The sequence below is a fragment of the Toxorhynchites rutilus genome, chromosome 2 (assembly GCF_029784135.1).
Source record: "Toxorhynchites rutilus septentrionalis strain SRP chromosome 2, ASM2978413v1, whole genome shotgun sequence".
In the NCBI taxonomy this organism is placed as follows: domain Eukaryota; kingdom Metazoa; phylum Arthropoda; class Insecta; order Diptera; family Culicidae; genus Toxorhynchites; species Toxorhynchites rutilus.
In genome coordinates this window covers 212,813,625-212,839,352 of record NC_073745.1, presented here as the reverse complement: position 1 = coordinate 212,839,352, position 25,728 = coordinate 212,813,625, and the positions used below count along the sequence as shown (strand labels likewise).

The following is a 25,728-nucleotide window of genomic DNA, read 5'->3' as shown; positions in this document are numbered from 1 at the left end:
TTGCCGTATAACTCGTTACACTTGTTATCGATTCTAATCCGGGTAACGCTTTTCCACGGTTCGATCTGATGAAAAAAAAAATGGTAATGATGTTCCTGAAAATGGTAATCAACGGGCCAAGGTGGAAAGAACGAAATGCACGGAAAAACTTCGTAGTTTCATTCAGACAAGCCCGAAGGCCAAAGGGTGTTGTGAAAGTAAGTAAAAAAATCGTTTCTTAATTGATCGTATTGTTATTATTTTTAACATTAGATAATAATTATAATTTTCCAAAAAGAAATAATATAGGTATGTACAGAAATTTACACAGCGTTTATGTAGTAGAATTATCATTCTTGTGTTTTATCTTGTTTACTTCCATTGCTCTTTTTTTTGCTCTCTCTCTCTTTGCTTTTCAGCGCAACTGTGTTTCTTGCATTCATACATAAACTACCGAAAAAACATAGCTCAAACTTTCCACATTTCCTTCTCTTAATCAAACAATTTACCGTTTCTCATTCGGGTGGAAATTATGCAATTTACTTTTTTTTTCTTTCTACCTTTCCTTCCTCTCCCTTCCCTATTATGGTTTAGTTAAGCCATCTTACGTTAACTGATTATTCGTTAATTTATTTTGCGTTTTCGCTCGGTGTTACGTCGACATCGTTACAGCAGTGAGAACATAATTTTGTCGTTTTAAACGAAATGTTTATATGTTGGATGTGTGTGTGTGTGTCGAGTGTGTTGTGTGTGTTATGTGTGATAAATAAAGAAACATGAAAATAAAACTTCGGTGTGTTGAATGGAGGAGTATGAGAGTATTGTTTTTACATTCTCCGCGTGAAAAACTGGGGTTCCATACCGTGTTTTTGATCGGCAAAGGTGCGACAGTTATACTTTGAGTAAGAGACGTGTGTTAGAGGCTTGTTAGGAATTTGAATATACTTGACATCATCCTTGTATTTTTCATCCATTTATTTAAAAAAAAATAACAGTTTAGGTACAGTTGACAATGTAATGATTCCACTTTATTTTATATCATATATCTTTACTTTTTTTACTTTATAGTTTGTATTAATGCTGATAAGATTCTATATGTGCTTTCTTTTGCTGTCTGACATCGAGATTTTGGATATATTTTTTTGTTTTACTGTTGCTGCTTGATAGGTGATTTTTGAATTTTTGACGTCCACACGATAGCGGTCCAGCGTTGATTATGAAATGATTCCAACAAATCGTTTTGCATGTGCCAAAGTATGTGTGTTTGCTCTCAACTCCGTTTACCGTTTTAAATCATCCCAATTAAGTTTTTTTGTTTGTTTCCTGTTCGTTATGTAAAGTTTTTCGGTTCGCTCTGAATTAGTTGCTAATTGAATATAATTCTTCAGTTTTGTCCCTCTTATAGCGTATTTTTAATTCTTTTCAGTTATATTCTTTTTCTGTTACACATTATTATGCACGACTAGATAATACTGGAAATTAAATCCTACACGAAATCATATCAGTTTTACTCTTGTAACTCTGTTTTTTTTTCTCCCTATACGGCTTTGTTCCTTTGCTCCTACTTGAAACGGAAAACTTACAATCCAGCGCAATGTATTGTTGTATTGTTTTGTTGTCAAACCGAAAACATCTCCCGATGACACAAAGGAAGAGAAGAAAAACTATGCGAAAATATTCATTCATCTATTCAACTTGGACGAACTTTCAAAAATTCATAAGTTTTGGTTTCTTGCAATAATTTTTAAGGCAATTCAATTGATTTATTTTTACATTTTTTTTTGTTTTTGTTTGTTTGTGTTTTTTTTTCCACTTTAGCTTTCTATGCGCAATGTCCACTGGTGAATTTTAACTTCGATTTTGTGTTGTCAGCGCTTCGATGCGCTACATGAGGGTTGTGTTTCATTGTTTTTCAAATTGTTCAAGGATAGTTTTTTCGCCAAATGTTCGCCGGCCTTCCCGAGCTCACTCAGCTCGTCGTGATGTGGTGAAGCTTGGCGCATGACACCACCATGGCGTTGATTTCGATGTTAAATTTAGCTTGGAAAAATTACAACATCCATTTTATTTTGATCAACTTTAAATGGGTGTTAGTTTTATGAATGAATTTTATTTATGAGCGACGGGATATAAAAATACACATATACAAGAGCACAGAAGAGTTTGTACACTCGAAAATTGAATGACGACGGGCATCCGCAAACGGATGCGGGTGAGATTGGCTGCGGGACAACAAAATTCATACGCGATACGTTTGGCAAAGTCCCCTCTCGAGACGACACGCAATGTTTGGCTGTCGTGTGCTCAAATGGCGCGCGAAAATTCAGTGTAAATTTCGAAAAGCTGCCACGCAAATCTTGGCAATGTGTTGCTAGCGTATGTGCGGCTCAGTTTATGGAGGATGCTAGTGGGACTTTTGGTGAAGTGATCGAATACTCTCGATGGGATACGAGATGGCAACGAATGAATCCCACGCGCGACCCATGCGCGGCCAATCCAGAAACGAAATTTAATGAATGAAACTAGCAGTCATTTCCTGTTTTCGAATAGATGTGTTCTGGTTCGGTTTCCTCTCCACCCAACGAAACGAGGGAATCTTCGAAGATAAATGTTCTACTTGAGTTGAGATTTCCTTTTTCGTTTTTTTTTTGTTGCCCCCTTTCATTCATTCTGGCACGATGACGGGTCTCATCTGAGCGCGCGCGTTCTCGAGAGGCGAAATCGAACGATCCGAATCTCTCTGGAAGAGTGGCACATGAAGGGACAACTGGGGCATGGTGAATTGAGCAGGAAATCTATGGAGGAAACAAAAAAAACCCGAAAAGTTCCCGCACGTGTAGGACTTGAAGCCGGGATCTGGGCTGTTTCGGCGAGACTAGCTGGAATTGCGTTTTGGAACAATCCGCCTTCGATCACCTTCCTCGCCATGAGGTGACTCTCACTCTATCTCGGATATACTTTGTCTCGAATTCCAGTAAAAAAAGAGAAACTATAGAAAACAGTGTTTCCCTTTTAAAAATCGACATTTGCTAGGAACGAAGAAGATGAGGAGGATGCGTAGAGAAATGCATCAGAGAAAAGTGATTTTTTTTCACGTCAAAAAGAGCGGTTTTTTTTTGAGAAATCGAAGAACAGATGGTTCCATTCTTTCCCATCTTCTTCGCACTGTCGAGCTGTTCCATCTCGATTCGTTCCAGAACCATTTGTATTTATCAGGAAACAGGCGAACAAAAGAATAACGCTCAACAAAATCGGGCTGAAGAATGAAAGCTGATCGGTTTAGATTTCCTGGAAGAGTCGAACCGAGCGAAATCGGTGAAGGCTGCCTGCAGACATCGTCGATTGCGTCTTGCCTTGCCGTGCCGTGTGTATCGGTGTAACAATCAACACAATGGATTTATGGCCGAAAAGATAGCCTGCGACCAGAGATGCTTTGGGAGGGGGAGCCCCCGCCTGGATGAAACAAGGAAGTAGTGAACGGCGCGTTTATGGCCAAACAATTTCTTGTCTGCGCAAATCATTCACGAAACGCGCGCTCTTTCCCACTCTTGCACTCACAGACCGGGGCTAAAATATTATCGCTTATTTATGTTCGCTTGTAACCATATAGGTTATCGCCGTCAAATAAATATTTCAAGCCTACATCGGTGCGTCGCACCAGCGCGAATCCAGAGCGAGCATATGTTTTACGGCCGAGCCGCGGTCAAGCCCCTTTAACTCATTCATTCGGAGGTGCTCCAGAATGTGAGAGAACATATGAACTGTTGATGTGTCGCACATTATGTGTGTTGAGAACCCTGCGGAAGTGGCGCAATCGGCTACGGAGTGATTCTCAAAGCGAGCCAACAGATATTGGCATATCAGTTTTATGAACCTTCAACCAATCGATATTCTTGGAAGGATAAATCAAACACTTCCGTTCACGTCTTCAAAAGAACAGCGTCAACTTCTATAGAAACCTTGAGTGTGCATAACTCAAAATTTCTATAGAAGCTGTTAAAAGATGAAGGATTGGATGTCTTTTCGTGACGCAGCGAATGCTTAGTTTTTCTTTTTTGTACTCCCAATATATTCCACAAAACGTAGTATTAAGTTAAATGCCTAGAGCATGATGCGCTTGTAATTACCAAAACTAAAGCTTGAACCATTTGATATCTAGACCCAAAAAAACAATCTAACTCGGAACCATGTTAATTAGACATGAAAATGTTGAGTACTCAAAATAATGGTCATTCAATGCACTTAAAAAAGCAAAAAAAATATTCCGATTCGGTTTTGATGAAATCTCGAACCTCTCCTCGGATACCACTCATCATATTTTGGACACTTTGTTGATCATTATGTTCCACCATCTCTTCATCTCTGACGGGATCCCAAGTTACCCTTCCACTCCTCTTCAACTTATGTTTGAATATTGCCCAATAATTCTCAATTGGGCGGAGTCGAGGGCGGTTGGGTGGATTGATCTCCTTTTCGGAGAAAACCACCCAAACTTCAAGCCAAAACTTTACAGGTCCATTGTGAGCTTAAAGTACGGACCTTCTGCTTGTACATTGTGGAATCCATAATCTGGTTTGTCCCTAAAACCCGGGGTTTTTGTCCGAGGTCGCTAATGTCTTGCCAGATCATAAGTTTTCTTGCGAATTTATCGGTGAAAACGAATTCGAATTTGCTAGGGGCATCACCTCGACCAGTTGCTCTATAAAGCTTTTGTCCGGGAAGCTGCCCATAAACATCTCAACATCTTCTTCGTTGTCCATGAAGATGCATCTATCGCACTTCGTGAGAACGTCATCATACTAAATTCTGCTTCTCCAGTGTTCTGTTTGGTCTCTTGTTGGCCCGAAAAGATCCCCGAATCCTTCTCGTTGACGAATTCTTCCAACGGTGCTTTTCCTGGTATCAGAGATCGAAATGCTCGCCGATTTGAGAGAAAAAACATCCGTTTCCACCCATAGGGGAAAAAAAAGTTGAGAATATGAGAGGCGAGAGAATGTTATACGTTCAATTAAATTCGCGAGAAACGCAATGCCGATTTTTATTTTTCGGCGAGTTATGATTGGCCGAAAAATGGTTTCATTTTTAGTGACTTCTTGATGCCGATAATGGTTTTTCTCTTTTCCAGTACATCTGAAAACATGCGGTAACATTGGGTTTAATCGTGAAGTGAACATGAGATGGATTGATATTTGTACAATTCAGACACTGTCCAAATGCAGGTCGTTTAGACACTATCTAAACAGGCTAACGTTGGTAAAGTTAGCTTTGATTATTCGCTCCATATTATCTGTACTAAATGAGAAACGAAAAAGCATCCTTGAACTTGAGAGAGAAAGATAAATAGAAATCGAGAGATTTTCCCACATCTCTTTCTCTCTGAAAATGAATTTTTGATGAAAAGTAAAACTGTTCGAAAACTAGATTGATTGACTGAATACTTATCTCGCAATGGACCGAGAATTTTGACCTCTGCCTGGTATTGAATTTATTAGCGATATCATACTCCGGCAGTACTGGGTTTACCCTGACAATTTTTCAAACTTTCAACTGCAGTTTAAATTTTTAAGTTTTACTACGACGTTTGTTATGATCTTGTCGATTGTTTGAAATGGGTGCCAAAAATATACATTCGGTTAGCGGTTTTCATCAAGTATAACTTCTTTTTTTAAACAAAATGAGTCGTGACGAACATTTCAGCACTGCTGTCAAAATATTCCAGATACGACCACTAGGAGAGCTGTAGTAAAATAAACAGTGCGGCCAGATATTCAAAGATTTGATGAAGAAGATTTTGTCCCTTTCACTTCAGCCATTTCCAATTGATCAATCTTAGTCTGTCGGGGATGAGTGAAATTGGTATGTTCTCTACGCATACTCAAACATCGATTCTTTCGTTTCGTGCCGTTTCTCTGCAATTTGAAAAACCAGAAGCTTTTTGATTGACTACCGAAACTGTTCGAATGGGCTATATTTATTATCATCGTCAAATAGTCTCATTTCGCATGCGAAAGGACGCTCGTAGCTTCCCATCTAAAGTTTGATCCCGGACCGTCTTCCAAAAGAGTGGTGTTGAAAAAGGCGCGAGAGGGCATTACAGTCACGCTCACCACTACACAACCTTTGCCCTCGCCGGTTTCATTCGTTTCAATGAGAACGTTTCGAATACAACAACGAAATTTTCATTCGAATATAAGCTGTCCGAATAAGTGTTTCGATAGGGTCTGAAAGTGATGATTGGAATCTTCGCTTCAGTGTGAAGAATTAAATGAATGAAGTGAAAGCGAAAGAAGTCGGCAATTCAAGCAGTTCGATCCCAGGTTCTTCATTGATTGTGCTTCTTATATGCCATTTTCAAGACTAGAGGTGAATTAACTTTTTATAGTTCACAGCCTCTATAATAGAAAAAAAACAAACAATCAGCTCTATCCACTAAAAGTTCGTGAACGGAGGCAATGATTGGGAAGCAAAGTCGCTTCTGGTAGAATAGTCTCTGTTTCTGCATATAGGCTTGGTCAACGAGCAGCATAACCCATTTTCCCCAAGTTCAAACAAGTTAGAGGACCAGAGAGGCCACACTGACTATCAACGCGACCGAAACATTCGCCTCGCGAACTTGGCAATACGTGCGCAGGCTAAATTGGATGAGTAAAACACTCGACCTTTGTTAGGGTACTACGCGCAAAAAGTCACAGAACATATCACCGATCTGAACCATTGTAGAGGAGTTCATACGGCTGCCTTCTCAGGTAACTAGTTGATAACCTTCGGTCTCGTGATTTGAGAATACAATAGATTACTGAAGGCGAAAAATCATCGATTCAAGTCATTTTAGAGTAGTTCTTTCGGTTACTTTCACAGGTAGCCTATTGATAATCTTAATTATCCAGATTTAAGAACACAAACGGCACATGCTTAACATTTGTAATGCTCGAGATGGTGGCATCCATGGTACGAATACCAGGTGTATAAATATTAAACTGGAATTGCCCTGAGACGAGACCAGACAACAGAGGGGTCGATTCCGGACCGACTAAATGTCAAACTCGCACCAGCTGCTGATTGGTCAGTTCGTAAGGGTTGCCAACAACATTTGGAAATGCTCTTTCACAAAATGTACTCACGGTTCATACTCCCGAACTATTGGTTGCAAAATGTGTGACAATATTGTACTACATCAACCCAAATGTTACTATTCAGAGAATATATGATATGAAAAACATATGCTACGAGCGTGGAAACAATTGCTTGGTGTCCTTTGAATGCATAGAATACGAAGTCCTGATTAGATCACTACTGCAACAAATTTTTCAATATTTCCACTAACCTTTGAAAAATTACCCAGAGAACCCAACAACAAGAAGTGCATTGCAGGTTCCGTTTTCTGCCACTCATTGCTCCTGATAGTGCACAAAATGAGTTACATGAAAATGCACAACAAATCTGTATCAGACAGTTATTCTAGGTTAGGATTTTTTCACTACTTGCAGAAAACTTGTTGCTATAGCACTTTTCTTTCTTTTTGAGAGGCTTTAAACTTTCAGTTCATTCGCCTCTAACATCACTTTGTTTTCGTGACGAATAAAGCGTCTTTAGACGCAACTAAAGATGAGTTTTCTAGCATAACCACTTCATTGCAGGGAGGAATGACCAACAACACTTCATGGAGTAGTTTCAATTTTTAAGTAGGGTAACGGGCTTACAGCCTGTAGTCAAAATAAACAAATATATAATAGTCATTCAATACATTCCACCATCAAAATTGTGAATAAACTAGTATAAAACGGCACATTCAAAATTCACCTTTCTTTGTTTTTGCTCTCACGCTTCTATTTGGCTTCATACAACCGAGCCGTCGAATTTAGCATCGTGGTTCAACGAATCACACACATGTGGTGACATCGAAGAAGGCTGGGACGCGCAAATTCGGCGAAAATGGATATCCCCTCGCTTGCAATAAAAACATAACCCTCCTGTGACGCGAACGCGAAGTCCGCGTGACTTTGGTGCTGTGTGTGTTATTCCTGTGTTCTCGGGGTAGTGAACATTGCTTGATTTACCTTTTGTCTGAATGATTCGAATTAGCTCGTACCGGATAATGCTGATTGGTTTTCAATCTTGCCTTGTGCCTCTTCTTCTTCTTCTGCTTCCACTTCCTTCCTGTGCGGTCAATATTTACACCGAGAAAAATAACACTACTCACGCACGCTCGCATTCGCTCGTGGTCTCGCTCACTCTTCGTCTCTTTTGCTCGCTCACTCATTTGATTGCCGCATACAGTTTTCCCTCGCGTTGTAGTAGAACTTTGTTCATTTGAACGTTCCAAAATATATTACAATTTTCCGTTTTTCAGTAGTTCTTCTTTCGCGCGTGTGTGTTTAAATATAAATATGTTTAGTTTTTCCTTTTTTGCGTTTTGACCTCACTTCCGCTCTCGCGCGCTCGCTCGCTCTCTCTCGCTCTCTCTCGCTCTCTCTCTCGCTCTCTCTCTCTCTCTCTCTCTCTCTCTCTCTCTCTCTCTTTCTCTCGCAATGGGGTGTATATACAAAACGCGTCGTCTGCGGACGCGTCAATTTCGTACATTTTAAGAAAATAGTTTCCTTTCTTGGCTCTCTCTCGCGGAAGGCTCTCTAGCTACATTAAATTAGTTATTTGGATAAATATGTATAGATATTTACAATTTGCGTTTTCAGCCAACTTTCGCTCGCTCTTTTTGTTTCCCTATATCTTGTGGTTTTTTTTTGTTTGTTTTAGTTAATTCTTATTCGCTTCGCAGCATCCCGCGCGCATTCGTAGTCCCCGCGTTTCATTTCCGAGTTTCCCTTGCTTGAACACCCTTCTCCTGTTTCGTTGCTTGTGTCAATATTTCTAAAATATCGGCGCAAACGGGCCGTGCGTATTCCCCTCGGCGGCAGCCCCCACTCATATCTCGGATCTCTAAAGGTAGGAAATAAATTACTCGTGAACAAAACGTGTGTGTGTGTGTGTAATGATGCTTGGTTCGCTCCCCCTCCCTTGGAAAATGTCCTATCTAATTCCCTATTTATAGTGTAGTGTGTGTGTCATCAGCATTCGCGCCGCTCGGGGTTGTCACCTATCGGGGCACACACGATCCCCTTGACCTCCTCCTCCCTTGTTGGGAGGGGGGAGTGCATGCGAGCATTTATTTTTTTTTCTGTGCTTCTTTAAAAAAACAAATCTCTCTGGAAAATTGAGAGATTCTTGCTCCCCTTAACTTTAAACAGTTTATTATTATTAGCCTGCTCCCCATGCGTTTTCAATGCATTCTGCTCCTTGTGTTTGTTTAGTAACTGTGTAACGAAACTATATCAGAGTGGTAGGTGAATTGCAACAGCAGTTAGTAATCGATTGTGGTAGTAGTTGTTGTAGTAGAGTAGAAGAGCAGTAGTAGATAGTAGTAGTAGTTGTGGTAGTAGTAATAGATAGCAATATAGTAATTGGTTCCGAACGATCTCTCCCCTTTAAGACATTTTTTGATGGCAGAACTGATCGTTACATTCAGGCGATGTGAGCGAATAATTTACAGGTTTCCTTTTTACATCATTTCCTCTTTTTTCCTTGCGTTGTACGAAAAATAGTTATCGTTTATATCGAAAAATATAACTCAATAATAGTCTGCAGTCTTTGGTTAAATTATAATTAAACAATTCTCCTCTGTCGTCCGATTTTTTTCCCTCACCCCTTCCGTTCAGAACGTAGATGCTCCTCTCCCAATTGTTAGTCGTCGAATTCTGCACCGGATATTGTTGCTGTGTTGTGCTCTCTGTGAGCGGACGCGTTTCCGCGGCTGTCTTCTCCTGGAGTCGCCCGCTTACAGATAAAGCATATATCAGTACTCGGGGCTGGAATCGAGAAGGCGCTTCTCGGGTGTAAGATCGCTATGATGATGGTGATGATGACTACTATGGTGGTGGTGGTGGTGGTGGTGTTGATGTCCCTTGCCGAACGGACTGGTACTATTGACGGCGGAAAATTTACTGCTGCTGATAGTGCTCCCGTGTAGATGGTGCTCGGTAGAACCGCTGCCGTCCTGCGAGCCGTTGTTACCGTTGCCCCCGCCGCCAACGCCTCCACCGACTCCACCGAGGATGATTCCGGCGATGCTGCTACCATTAGGAGACTGACAGCGACAACCGTGTCGGGAATGTTTAGCGTAGCATTTTGCACACACGGCAACGCAACCTCGCATGGGCCAGTAACACCAGAGGCAGGGCAGGGCGAGCGACAGTGCGCCCAGGCAGCCCCAGCGTGTGGTTCGCTTGTGCGGCAAACACGAGCAGGGATCATCCGCACAAGATATCGTATCGCTCTCGCGTTCCAGCTCGTGATCTTTCGAGCAGTGGTAGTAGAGTGCCTTGACGCAGCACAGACACGATGCGTAGTCGATGATCGTTTCCGCACTGCACAGACAGGTGTTATCGCAGAGCCACCGAGAAGGGAGCTGCCGAGGTCGCTGGCACTCTTCGCAGCGACATTTTTTACACTGCGGACAGGTGATGGAGTTAAGTAGATCACCATTCGAAGGGTGCAGATCGATGTCGAGCTCATGCAGTCGGGCTGCGGCCGGTGCATCCTTACTGAATGTGTTCGATACTGGTTGTTTGGTAATTGGCAATGTTGCAGATTGTATCGTTGGTGATCCACCGGCAGACAGCGGAGTACCCGTCGTCGTTTGTCCCAGTGGTAATAGATTTGGTCTAGTCTCGATGGTGTTGTTGTTGAAGTTTCTACTGCTGCCGTGGAGCGTCGTGGTCGTCGCTGTCGACCCGATTGGCTTACCATGGATCGATCCCGCTGGGCCGTGGCTGCCGCTGCTGTTAGTTCCAACCGAATGCAGCCGGTTACTAGCAGCCGATACTGATGATGATAGTTGTCGCTGGCTCTGCTCGCTGATGCCGCTGGTGACCGTCGGAGTCGTCGTCGACCCGGGGGCCGGCGCGGGTTCAATAGCATGCTGCGGATGTCGCTGGCGGTTCGACACGGGCGAGAGTCTACTAAACGGTGTGTCGACATACTCGTTCGTAAGCCTTTCGTTCTCTGGTCTAGGTGCAGCCAGGGTGACAGGGGATGTGGCAGACGTTGTCGTGGGGTTCGACGCGGTCGTATCTAAGCTAGGGCCTAAAATGCTCGGTATCGATAACGATGGTAAAGCTGCCGGTGGACGTCGTCGCGAGAAGGTACTTGCTGGCTGTGCTAGACTATTACTACTGTTATTACTACTAGGAAGATGATGATGGTGGGTAATATGGTGGTGATGACTGCTGCTGCCGCTACTGCTGGTGCTACTGTGGCTGCTGCTTCTCGTGTGAAGCGGCGTCAGTGGTACGATCTGGGGGGCAGGAGGCAACGGCGGTGGAATTGATGATGAGACAAAATTGCTACTAGTGTTGCTTGTAGGGGGAATGGAAAAGCTTAGATTCCTAGGTTTTGGTGACAGTTGCGGTGCGTTGTTGAGGCTTCGATTCGTAGTCGTCGTACTGATCGTCGTTGTTGTTGTTGTTGTGTTAGTGCTGCTGTTAGCTGTAGAGTGGTTGCTGTTGGCTTTACTGTTGGCAGCGGCTGTGACGGCGCTCATTATGATCGGCTCGGGAGCCCGAGGACGATGAACACGGGGCAGAGATTTAGGGGGCCGAGGAGGCGCCAGAGGATCGCCGCCATTTCTGCGATCCATGTAGCTCGATACACTAACGGCTCCAATGCGTCGTCTTCAGACGTGGTCCACCAAGATCCGTCATCGTTTCAATCGCTTTCTGAAAAAGAAAAATCGAAAATCTTTGATTAGTTACCGGCATTATTGTGCTGTCGAAGCTCTGCCGACGAAATGTATACAATTGAATCATATATAATCGAGTCAGAATATAATTGAATCCGACCTGTATGGAAGATGGAATATCTCGAGAACAGAGCTGCATTTTTTAATCAATGTCACTGACAACTGACGAGACACGTTAGTCACTTCCTACTGACTAAATTCTCGATCAAATGGTGACTGACAGAGTACGATGCAGCAATTTGCCTGTTACTGAGTTTTGTCAATACGCTTTGACCGATCAAGTAGGCGGTAAAATTGTCCATAATGAATTGATGATTGTCGCAGATTGCATTTTATTTTCATCGAGCAAAACTTCGGTTTTAATTCCGGTTGTTGTTTCTTGTATTTACTGAAGTAAATACTATGTCGAACACGCGAGAACGTGTGAGCGATTGGGCAACTGAATATATAATTGACCAAAGCTTGAACAATCTCCACACGCTGAAATAATGACGAAATTTCTCTTTTCGTTGAAATTTCTGCCCGATATCGAAATTCACGCATTTGAAAGTCCGTTTAGACTCATTTATATCATTTGTTCTCCTCGAAGTTTTAGCATTTTATATAAGAATGGTATTCAGGTAGCAACGTGAACAAATGCATCCTGGTAAACGTGTAAACTTTCATTAGGTGACATGGTCTTGTCTTAACGATCATAGTGCACTGACTTGCAACATGCTTTGATGGTCAAAACACTCTGACAAACTGTCTAGCATCAAAGAGTGAGGAAATTGTTTTGTCGGTTTATATTTTGTTGCACGTCGTTTGGTGGTAATGTTGCAATGGTCGTCATAGTAGCCCAAATATATGCAGTGACTGTGACAAATTGCAGCTCTGCTCGAGAATAGTTAGCTTTAGGATGACGATCTCTGTACCAAATTTTCATGCATAATTTTGATAAAAAAATATTACATTGATTCACCTCCAATTGGACATCCCGAGGCCCTACTCAGTGGCGATTGTGACCCGTAATCGGACGAATCAACAAACACAACACAAACGAAAAACCCAATGTGAAAAACAAGTAAAACAGGAAACTCGTTGAAAATCTAACAAATAACCATTAGTAAAGTGTGCGAAATGCATAATCTAGTAAAATAAACTCAACTTTCGTAGACTTTGATGAAGAATTCGTCTTCTTGAAGAATAACAACAGCAGTAAATAGTTATTAAGTAAATGACATAATTGAAGTATGAAATAATTGGTTGTAACCTAGGTGGTGCGGAGTCAATCAAATTTATTTTACGCACCGCAACTGTCACCAAATTTCTAGCACTTTTTCCCCATGCTGTCTTTTTCCCCATGCTATCAAATGTTTCTCCTATAAAAGTTTTCGTCACTTTTTTGGCCAAGCCAGAATTGAAATAAATGTAGTAATTTGTGTAATTCTCATTTCTCTAGGCAGTGGATTATTTTAAGAAAATTACTTCTACGAAAGAGCACTCTTGAATATTGGATTCTTTTTGAAAACCAATCCGCATCACCCAGGTTGTAACACCAGAAATTTTTTTGAAACGGAAAATGATTGAAAACACTCCCAAAAAATTGTCGTGTTGTAGAAACTCGCACGAAGGTATATTTACAAAAATTTCCAATTATTCGTGTCGCATTACAGGTCTGTCCATTTAACTAGATGTCCAATTTGAGGCGAATCACTGTATTACTGTGCACAAAACTCTAAAAAATTGAGGCAGGATTCTTATGAAAAAACAGGTCGGACTTAATTATATACAGACTCGATTATACAATAGATTCGATTATATACAATTTTGGACTCGATTGTATACAGTTTGGAATTTTTTTTTTTTATATTTCAAGTATGACTTATTTCAACAAGAAATGTAACCTTTCAACGTTAAGGTGTAATATAAGTGGTTTTTACATGTACAGTGGGGTGAAAATCGTGATTTTTGAAGATTTTGCATGAATTTTCCCCAGGTTTATGTCGATAATGCAGCCAAATTAAGAAAGATAGAAGTTAGGTTTCAAAGAACAAATTGTAGAGCAGATAGGGAGCTTCAATTGCTTCAATTGATAGAAACAATCTAGTTTAATGTAAATTTCAAGGATAAAATTAATAATAACACATTAAATTATTAATTCAAAAATGTTATTAACTTTTCACTTCAAAAATGTTATTAAAATCCACTAATTTAGATGTTCCACTACTATACTCTGTAATAAATTTTCTCATCTTTCAAATGAAAGCAACAGAATCGTCTTCCGTAGCGTACTTTGTATTGTAGAGCCAGTTTGAGGTAACAGATTCCGATACAAAGAAAAGGTTATATAACTCTGCCATTGTTGAAATTCTAACATATGCGTAGAAGGATTTTTTTCGTCAAATATGATCGTCTATCATCTCCTGAGAGAATCTAGATAAATTTATTTTTATCATGTGAGAAAGGTGTTTTTTGACTTTAAGGGAATGAATCAAAAATCAAATTCCTCTTTTATATTAAAAAAAACGAAAAATACATGCCAAAAAAAAAACGAATAAATAATTTTTTTTTTGACTCGATTATATACAGGATTTGATTATATACAGTGAAAAGAAATCAGAAATTGTATATAATCGAGTCCGCTCTGTGAATCCAAAAATATGGGAGGGAGGTGTATGAGGTATAAAAGTCTTCAATGATAAATTAAATTTTTGAGAAAGATTTTCAACCAGCGGTATTTCGAAAAATATTTCTATTTGTTTGTACATAATTTTGAAAGACAAATGAAATGGGTTGAGGCAACGGTAGATTAATTTTGAGTGGGATTGCTGTACAGTAAACTATAGGAAGTGTTTAAGTGACGTTTTGGTACGGATTCAAACGGGGGAAGTCAAGATAACATAAATAGAAAAAAAGAGAAACTTTTCTGTACAGGTAAACCTGTTTTTGTGCGGGGGATAGGGACCGCACAAAAAAAGTCGTATAAGAAAAAATCTTGCGAAACTTCACCAGCAGCTTTAAAATATCGTGTTCGGTACAAATTTTGAAAAAAATAACTTTTTTTTGTGCGGTAGATAGGGACCGCATAAAAAAAGATTCTCCCAAGAAAATAACTCAAATCCTCGCCATTCACCGTTCAATTTCCTTTTGTTTCCCTGCTTTGCGATGGGACACTTTGCCTTTTCGGTTGCGCGTGTGCTTTTAGTTGCATGTCGAAACGTGTTGCTGTTAGAAATCATGTCATGCAAAAACTTAGAGCATTTGATGAGAGGAGAGGAATGATTTCAGAAGTGGATAATTGAGACGCAAATATGATTTTTTCGCACTGAAATGCATATAAACCATCGAAAAAAACTGAATGGACGATAACTTCGTCAAATATGCTTCTTTTCATACACTGCACAAAAAAATCGCACAAAAAAAACCGCAGAACAGAAAATCGCACAAAAAAATTCACACAAAAACAGGTTTTACTGTACACGTGGAATGACGAATCGATTGGTTGCATTTTTTATTTTGTCTGGAAGGTGTCAAGTAGACACATCCATAACAAACGTCCTTCAAATGTGCGCAATTCCCCGGTTTGTGTTCCGGATAATGACCGATATAATAGAGCATAGTTTAGAATTCCTCTTTCCGCCCACAAAGCCACGCGGACAGACAGCTGTTGGGGTACTGAACACCCGATGAGGTGATCTTCGAAGACGCAAGCAAAAAAAAATACATCCATGTCTCTCGCCAGTTTTTTTGGGTTTCTACGAAATTTGTTTACATACCTCGGCGGCGATCGGAATGAATCGGCGCGATGTGTCAATGGGCGGTCAAGAAGAAGAAGAAGAGCGAGCGGACAAGAAACAGAAAGATAACGAAGAATTCTACGAATGTTTAGAATTTTATACGGAGCTGCTGCTGCTGCTAATTCTTCAGATTGCCTTTTTTTGGTCATTCGTACCAGAATGGAATGTTGATTGACCGGTATAAGAGTGATGCGAACGTGTGTGTGTGTGTGTGTGACTTGAGTCCGACGCGACAGGCCCCGGCGTCAGGGACATTGTCGTCTTGACTGTTTGCAATGATGTTCGACGACGCAAGATTCACTGCATAATCGCGATTAGCGCTTTGGGTCACACATTTCGGGTTGAATTTGGTACACACATGTGTGTACACATGACTTGAAAACTTCCGGCTGATAGCCGTCGCTGCTGAAACAGAAAACAACATGACCGCGAGAGTGATAAACAAAACGCACTGCCCGAAACAAGTTGGTGATGCTGCGAACCCGAAGTACGGCTTAATCTGTTTTGGCGGGATGTCGAACACACAAAAAAAAACTTATGGCGCGCACTTTAGTAGTGAATAACGCGACTTCGTCGCGTTCGTCGTCCTCCTAATCCTATCAGTGAGTGTACACATACGAGATGTTCTCGAGAGGGGTTCGCGCAAGTTCGGCTTGTGTTCCAGCAGCTACCAGGAGACCGAAGACAGCAACACAGATCAGAGCAATGAGAGTGAGAGTTCTAAATATACACCCCATGAGGAAGAAAACTCACGACCCGTTCGTGCTTCGTGTTATGCTCTGAGCCTGACATACTTCTAGGGCGGGTAGGGCGTTTCTGTATATCGCAACAACGGGTGGAGGGGGGATGATGTCCGGGCGCGAGGTGTATGTCAAGTGAAAACACATGTCAAGTTAACCCAAATAGAAGAGTCACACACACGCATACCCTGCCGGTACGGGGCGGCGGAAGATGGGAATCAAACGCTGCCCTGCAATTAGCAATACACTTCCCTTCGGAGCGATCTCTTGGTTGCGTGGCGGATTTTTCCTACTTCTTGGAAGCAAATTATGCGCTGCGCGCGAGAGATGGAAGGCATCAATTGCACGGGATTGGAAAATTATTGGCCCCGCTGTTTGTGGTGTGGCTTAAATACTGTGGTTCATTGAGATGAAGTGAATGAAAATGACCTGCGACAAGCGATATTTTACGCTACAGAGTGCTTGTAGTCTCCACGATGAATGTTGTTTAAAAGTTTGATACAAAATGTGCTTTCCATTTTTCGTGAAAAGGTGAATTTTCACATCGCTTATATGTTTCTATTCTTTGAGATTTTTATAATCTAAAAATAATTACAAATTTAATAATACCCGAAAGTCAAGATCCGTTGAGAAATTTTACTTTAGAAAAGTGGACAGTACTGTTCATCCTTTGAATGGTGTCAAAAGTGTGGGTTTGATAGTCATGGTCTTCTCTTGTTTGTATAACTACAAGTGCAATGCTGGTAGAAGATTTCAGATCCGTTGAGAAACATCCGAATTATAGTTATTCTCTTAAAATCAGTTTAATTTTTTTCTGTACTGTTTATATTCAAGGTCTGAACCACTCAATAAAACTACATAAATTTCCACGGCAGATTCATTCAATTTCATTTAAATAAATGTACAGGGTGTCGACTCAGAATCCGAAAAAAAATGCCTGATTTTCCAGTAGTTTTTCAGAAAAATCCCAGGTGTAGACTGGTAATCAAATTATTTACTAGTACTTTAGCTGTAGTTCCTAAAATATTGAGTTAGCTCAAACAATGAAATTTAAGAACGTCTTTGATATCTTCCAACAAATGAATTGTTTGTGATTTTCAATTAAGATAAACAGCGACTGAGAAGTGTCGTTAAAGATTAAAAAATGGATTTACTAATACAGTTCAAAGTTATCTTTAAGGACCCTTAAATACTATTACAGGATGAGTCATTTTTATTTTTATTCGGGTCAATTTCACGGCACTGTTACAATTTTAACGAAATGCATTTTTTTGTAATCTTTCGGCTCCTTCTGTGTGTTTTCTAAAGTTATTTTCGTTTCACCTCCAGAAATTTCGATTCTGCTTCCCGTGGCCGTTTCTTTAATTTTCTCATTAATTGGTTCATTTAATGCATAAGCTTCTTTCTTCCGACTTTCCTTGTCTTCTTGAATGAGAATTTCGAGCTTGTTGAATTAACTAGCACAACATTTTATTGGTGCTTATCTTCCAAAGTGAAGCATAACATCATAAACTTGTCGCATAGCACAACCGTTTCCTCACAGATGTTTTCTAAAATCATTTGGTATTAATGGAAAAACCCTTTTAACGTTGGGGTTTCCACACGAGTTCGGAAGACCATTTTTGATAAAAAGTTCCGTAAACCTATCAGTTCCAAAAATGCTCCAGTCGTTCATTTTTCGGATCATAGTGAACAAAATTGTTGATCTTGTTGCTATCAAGCTACCCAAATTGAAGAGTTTTTTATCTCGACTTCTCCACTGGACTCGCGTAAAATGATCAATTCACGTTGGTATCGTCCGTCGACACAAGAAGAAGTTTGTTCAAACATATTAGGTTGGGGAAAAAGTTATCCATTATTTTCTCGGGACCTGGCTTTAATGATCAATATCTCGTAATAACGATCATATCATTTCAAGTTCAGATTCTTTGTAATAGTGACAATATTTTGCTGTTTTTTTTTTGTTTATTTCATTCAGTTGTGAGTTACAGGGTGTCTCGTATTTATACAGATTTTTCAGCCATTTTGAAACTAAGAATCTGTAGTTACAGATTACAGATTTTTTGGGTTTCAAACAGATTTAGTGATTTTTCGAAATAACGTTCCAATATTTGTTATGGCTTGATATAAATAATATTTTTTCCCATCTCACTAAATGAGAGTCATTTTGGAATTCATATATAGCGTGAAGTCCTGCTTCGATCAAAACCGAACAGATGCACAACCCAAATTTTCGGGTAGCTTCACAATACACTGTTTATCCTTTCCTAACTAAAGCACAATGAATGTGAATTTCAAAAGAGCGTTTATACTGTCATGAAAATCCATTTTGATATGAAAGTTCTTGTCCTAAGGATTCAAAAAATCTTAAAGAATCATCGCTATGTTTTGACGTAGGATTAGGTTTTCGAGAATATATAGCGAGTACAAATTAGAAAACTAGGTCGCGGTCGCGTCACGAGAATGATACCCAATATGACTCTTACTGGAATCGGTCGTAAAACGCAATCTGGAAAGGTTCAACTACGTCGGTATTGAAGCTGTAGAAACAGAAACTACTGAACTGAGGGAAAGCAAAAAAAAAAATCTAATTAAAATCAAAACCTGTCCGTATCCTAAGCATATGGTTTCAAAGCCACTTTATGACCATTTTTCAAACTCCAGACACTCTATGATATCATTCGAGATTCCACAGGTCACCCAACTAGCGACCAGTCGGCAGCGGCAGCGATGCTTCCATATGACCTTTCTCAGGGCCGGCAGTTTCTGAGAAATTTTCTTTTTCAAGACTAGAGGCGGATGAACTGACAAATGCCTCTACAATATAAAACTTACTCATTAGCGGTTGAAGCTAGCCGCAGACGCTTATGTATTCTCAGGTATTTGTTCCAACCACAATAAGTTTCTCTAACCTAACAAATGCAGGTCATTACCTCATTGCCATTACCTAACCTAACTACACAATGAGCAGCTTGACGGAATCGTAACTGATTATCGTTTATTCATGAATCATCAGTCGAGCTTGCAAGCGGCCCCAAATGGTCTTTTCCAAGGCCGTTAGTTAGAATTAGCATTAGTTTTCCAAGAGGATTTTTTTCAAGGCTAGAGGCGAATGAATTGCAAAAGTTTATAGAATCCTCAATCACGATTCACTAGTCACCTGTCTAGAAACCGGATAGCGACGATCCTCGATGCTTTCCAAATGGCCTTTCTAGGACCGGTAGTTGATTTTAGTTTTCTTAATTGACCTTTTCCAAGACTGAAGCAGAATGAACTGAAAAAATATAAAGCCTTTATAGTTTATAGCTACTACTGGTACTGATTATACAAGCAAGTTGCGAACGTTTTTTGCCCCCATGTATTTGTACTAGAGGTGGGCCAAACGGTTCATTTTAGTGAGCGGCTCTTTTTTGAGCCGCGGGTCTTTTTTGAGCCGAGACTCTTTTGAACTGCGGCTCTTTTTTGAACCGCGGTTCATTTGTAAAGAACCGTGGATCGTACACTCAAATGAGCGGCTCGTGAGCGCTCGCCCATCTTTTATTTATACAGATTGGCGGTTCTGGGATTCGCCTAATAAGCGGTCCGGCAACCATTTAGCTACGAATATCCCCGCTAGCAATTTTTTTAATTTGTCTCTCAGGGTACTCCTGAGTGAAAATGGTATGAGAATGACCTTTTTGGCTGATTTCATGTACATTTCTGAAAAATTGTAGCATTTCACTGCTAAATCAATTTATGATGTCTTTCCAGGAAATTAAAGGTATTTTAGCTTACTTTCTGAAAACTAAACTGTGCTTGAGATGTCCACTTTCAAACGCAACATCAAATTTAGATATTAGATCTTTTCACAGAAAATTTAAGGCGATTGAATAAACGTTCTAGAAAAAATACTGAACTACAAACTGAGTGTCTATTTTCACTTTTTCGTTGTGTCGAAAACCAAAATACTTTTATATTTTATATTTTATATTTTATATTTTATATTTTATATTTTATATTTTATATTTTATATTTTATATTTTATATTTTATATTTTATATTTTATATTTTATATTTTATATTTTATATTTCATATTTTATATAAAATCTTCTGTAGGAACCTTGAACAACTGCGACCATGAGTTTGATATATTGTAGTGCGTTTATATAAGATATGACAAATTCAGAAAGACCGATTCTCTCTAAAATAATCCTAAAAGTTTTCATTCTTAATTTTGACGTAGAACTACGTCTTTCAGGAAAGGTGCTAAACCAGAGAACAGGTCACGTTTTTATGAAATAAGATTAACGTTAATAACTATTTTCACTGTGAACGAATTCTCATGATTTGCATACCAATTGAGTCGGAAATTTCCTAAGATTTGTTTGATATGCTATAAATTACAATTCGCTAATCTCTAAACGGTCTAAATTCATGAAAACTGGAAGAACTTCTTGTTTTACCATACATTTGTTCTGCCGATTTGTGTGCTAACCCTACCCGTATTTCGAATGCTTATAGCTCGAACATTTCATAACAGATTGGAAAGATGTTTGCATCAATTGATAGGAAATATTTCTACGCGTCTATTACAATTGATAAAATATTATTTTTCATGAGATGAACAATTGAATAACTGTAAGATGTAAAGCGTTATTGAAACGCCCTAACTGCCAAGTTTTAATTGGCCCGATTTACAGTTTCCCCAACACAGACTTCAACATCGATGTACCTGCGGAAATCCGCTTTGCAAATATACATGCAAGTTGGGGGTATTTTTGTTCCCACCAAGCTGTGTTTCCCTAACACGGAAATTGATGTACCTGGGAGAATCCGCTTTGCAAATACATGCAAGTCGGGGGTATTTTGTAGATTACTTTTGTACTCTCTTGTCGTTGTGCAGACCGGAATATTTCAGATACTAGAGGTGAATGAACTTTCGCGGTTCGAGAACTACGTAAACATGAGATGTGCAATAATTTCAGAGGGAGATGTAAAATACAATGATCGTTTGACAATTTTTCCGTTCGCGTATTTTGGTAGTCCTAGACATCATATCAAACGTAAAAGGACGTTCATCAAATTTATTAGTAACGAAGAACATAATCTATTACAAAAATTTCGATGCATTCTAAAATAACATTTAAAGTGGTAAACAAGTGGATTGCATAATATAATTGCGTACTTCAGCTTCGAAAATATGCGATCGTGTCCTAGATACAACCCCTTACATTTCTTTTGTTTCGTGTTTGCACCTTATTTTCAGTAATTCATTGCGTTATTCGCGGTTTTTTTAACATCTTGCGGGATTCTGTGCAACCGAAAAACTTGAGGCTCTGTTTTTAAGAGTGTTAAGATCATTTAATGTAATGTATGAGGATGTCAAATAATGTACTAAATATTTATTTCGGGTGTAGATACAAATTGAACTCACTCACATAAAACATCGTTGCGAATGTGAAGGCAAAAGAAGTGAATCTGAATCTTTTTCAAGCTATTCACTAAATCTATGGATACGTTTTACTCAACATCTTGTGTTCTACTACAAGTACGTGATAAACCGTGCACCATGCACAAAAAGACTCCGCTCCGCTTAGCCGGAGTGTTCACCAGGTGTAACCGACACACAAAGTTTCAAACTCGTAGACCTTGTGCACTATTGGCCCCAAATCGTAGGCCGGGTTTTAATTCAGAAACGCGCTCGTGCGCAAGCTTTCAACCGGTACGAGGCTGGAAAGAAGGCGCGTGGGTGTGGCGAGTGCGCTCTCCGCCACAAATGGTGGTTTTGCAGGCAGCAGCGGCAGTTGTTGTTGCTGCTTGCTTGCTGCCGTTGGTTCTCGTTTGTAGACGACCCACGCGGGTAATCCTAATAAAAGACACCATATTTATCGGGACAGGAAGCGAGCACATCGCTGCCGGTGACGACCGAAAACGACGGAATTGTGAACTTGTTTACGCGTTTGATGCTTTGAAGACACAGAAAAAAACATAGAGAAACACGACTAGGAAGGAAAGAAAATGGTCGCGATTCTCGCACACACTTGAGTGTGTAGGCGCGTCCCCCTGTCCGCAATTGCGATTCTCTTCGGAATCCCCTGCGTTGTCTCGAATAGACGACGCACGTCCGAAGGTCATCCGGGTAATGGATGCACCAATCAAAGGTCTCTTTTTGTGCATCATTTGTACGGAAAACAATGTGTCACAACTGTGTTTGCGTTACGTCGTGTGATGCCCCAGTTTTTGAGCCGAAGGTTTTTTTCGAGAAAAAAAATAACCAGAAAAACTATCTTCTGAATACTGGAGGAGAACCGGCGTACGTATCGATTTTATTTTTGGCATGCATAAAATGTGTGAATGTTCTCATTTGGCGGAAGAAAGAGTTCTCAGTCTCGTAAGTCGTCCGAACGCTCGATGGATGAATTTCGGCTTGATGAGGCAGCGAAAGCCGGGCGGGCGCAGGTGTAGTACTCTTTGAAGGTATTTTTAGACGGGAATCTCAAAAATACCTTCGAGACAAAAACAGTGTGGCGATGCTAAGTTGAAGCGAACTTTTTTCGTTCTATCCACCGTTACAGCATGTTTATATTGTGAATGGTTCCGAGAATAGAGCAAATTCATGGACACACTGCAAGCACTATTGACACAACAAAGATAAAACAACACCTCATGATCACGGCGCAATCATCGGAACCACAGGCGCAAAACTTTTCATTCATTCATTCATGCAATAACAAGATTCCCCGAACCTGTTTAAATCTGCGAGAAACGAGCATTAGCCATAAGCGACAGACAGGTCACGCAAAAAAAAGAGTTGAGAAGCAGAAACGAAGGAGCTAACCAACGAAACAAGAAAAAAAATGAATAAATGACAGCCCATGCATTAAGGTGAAACTATGTAAATTAATATTATAGTTTTATTTTCGTTCATTAAAGCGACACACCAACAAACAGGAGGCGCTCGCTGGGGCTTCTCTAGTTCCGCTTCTGGACTGGTTCACGACCGCTAACAAGAAAATAAAAAAAAAAAAACGAAACACCAGAACTGGTTTCACCTTGTGGTCATAACAGTTTGCCGTGTGTAATGCCACCATCCGAGGAACCATTCCTTTATCTCTCTCTCTGGGTTGGTGGCGACACTAACGCCGTTCTGTCGCGTAGTCGCCATCGTCGCCACAACTCGCCAACCGAGAGAGAACCCCGTGCGACGACAATCGTTTAGATTGTAAGCTTGTTATTAAGGTGGCGTCTGCGATGTTTAATTTATCTTTAATTCAATTTAGCAGCAGATTTTGCGATTCCATTCACGTCTGTCGACCCCCATCACGGCAGCTGCTTGGGGGGTGATTCGTCGTCGGGGTAGTAGATAGCGTGCAAAAGTTTGTTCCTCTCTTGAGAAGGTGGTCCGCCGGGCGTAGATCTTGAACTGCGTTGTGGTGTACGCACGAGGAATTTGCGCTACTCCATTAGTGATAGCGATGATTGGTGTAAGCGGTCGGCAAGCGCTGAGGATGTGCCGATAGTCAGGGGCGACCTCCACTGAAATCTTTTTGAATGTGTTAAATTCATCTAACTACATATTTCAAACGGCAAATGAAATACGCTAAATAACCGACAAAACAACTTGATTTCCTGCGACTCGAACCCCCTGGAATCGGTCTTTTGTCTGCGTTTGAGCTGTGTTAGAGAACACATGACGATGGAAATAAAAGTTCCTCAAAATGGCATGTATTTGCAATGTCAATTTCCCCAAATACCTTGGTTTTGATGGCTGTGTTGGGGAAACTGAAATCGGGCCAATCAAAACGAGGCAGTTAAGGCGTTTAGATAGCGCTTGACATTTTACAGTTATTCAACTGCTTATCTCAGGAAAATAACATTGTATTAATTGTGATAGATGCGTAGAAATATTTCCAATTTATTGATGCAAACATCTTTCCGATCAATTAAGAAATGTTCGAGTTATAAGAATTCAAAATCTTTCATTTTTCCTGCATGTTCTGTATTTGGGTTTCAATTTTACCCCCCATATATTCCGGTTAGACGTAGTCCAACGTCAAAACCATATGAATTACATGTCAGCGAATGTTTATCCTTCATTCACGGACTTGCACACTCATAACACAAATGATGAGAAGAGAAGAAGAAAGAAAGCCGAATATTCATTCCCATTCAGTTGTACACTCACTGAAATAATTAGTGAATATAAATAAATTTAGAGTAAATACTTGTTGTTCGAATAAAGTTTTTTTCATTAATTGTTTCTACACCCAAAACTAATTTTTAGCACATGTTTTGGCATCCTGATTTATTCCAATAAATGAGCCTAAAAATAACAGAAAATGTGCTACTCTTCCATACTGTTATGGAATTTATATAATATATATGCTATAGCAACATAAGAGCAACATGAGCGAGCGAAACAAGAGACACATTGCAAATAAGTACTCATTAAAGCTTTTCGCATACTTTGCCACATACACGGCTCAGAACGAAAAAGCAATAGATTCACGTTTATGCTCTCCTTTTTACTCTTAAAATACACATTTCAACTTCATTTTATGATGAGGTGTAATATTTTCACGCATTTATGCAACAGCACTAGTGGGTATGTGGATAGCTTGTTGGTGTAATACAGCCTTGCCTTCCAGCCGGCCTTGGTTCGATCCCCGTTGACATCGTTTGAATTTTTTTGGGTACAATCCCAATGCATACATGCATACAAACATTTTGAAGTTCTTGAGAAAGATGCTTCTTCATTTGTTCATTTCACCCTCCAGCACACGAAAAAGTTTTTTTTTCTGCCGAAGATTAAATGTTTTCTGCCGACCCTAGTTTGGGTGTACTTCCCGAGTATGTTACAACGTACTGATGAAAATATTCATCATCAGTTCGCCGCTTTTCGCATTAAAATGTGCTCCAAGCCTATGTACTGTAATCAGTACTAAAGGGTGTGTCACATCAAATTGCATCACGGAAAAAACGCTGTAGAAATTTAATTTTTAGGAATTATATCTTCAGCTTTCGCTTATAATCAGATAATAGTGTATATATTACGTTGGCCATGCTTCACTGTAAATTTTTCGTAAATTTGGAAAAATGTCGTCGAACGAAAAAGAGCGTCGTGAATGAATCCTGTGCACTCATTTCGAGAATCCGGAGTTGTCACATCGGAACATCGGTAGGATGCTGGGAATCGTCCAATCCACGGTCAGCAGAGTACTAAAACGATACTTCGAGAACCTAACCATCGACCGGAAGGTGAAGAACGGCAAAAATGGATGCTCCGTCAGGGAAAAAGATCACAAGCGCGTAGTTAAGCAGTTTAGACGTGATCCGAGAAGTTCGGTCCGGGATGTCGCCAATAAGCTGAATTTGTCAAGTTCATTCGTCCAGCGGACCAAGCAGCGGGAGGGCCTTTTCCGTGATGCAATTTGATGTGACACACCCTTTAGCTCAATT

General features: G+C 40.2%; 1 protein-coding gene across 1 annotated transcript in view; it reads right to left on the bottom strand.

Moving 5' to 3' along the window:
* Window positions 1-381: 381 nt before the first annotated feature.
* LOC129764960 (protein sprouty) overlaps window positions 382-25,728 on the bottom strand; it is a 57,916-nt gene continuing 32,569 nt past the window's right edge. Inside the window, exon 2 of the mRNA XM_055764654.1 lies at window positions 382-11,747. Within this exon, the coding sequence (XP_055620629.1) occupies window positions 9,827-11,668 (1,842 nt within the window). The 5' untranslated portion in view covers window positions 11,669-11,747 and the 3' untranslated portion in view covers window positions 382-9,826. The remainder of the gene's footprint in view (window positions 11,748-25,728) is intronic.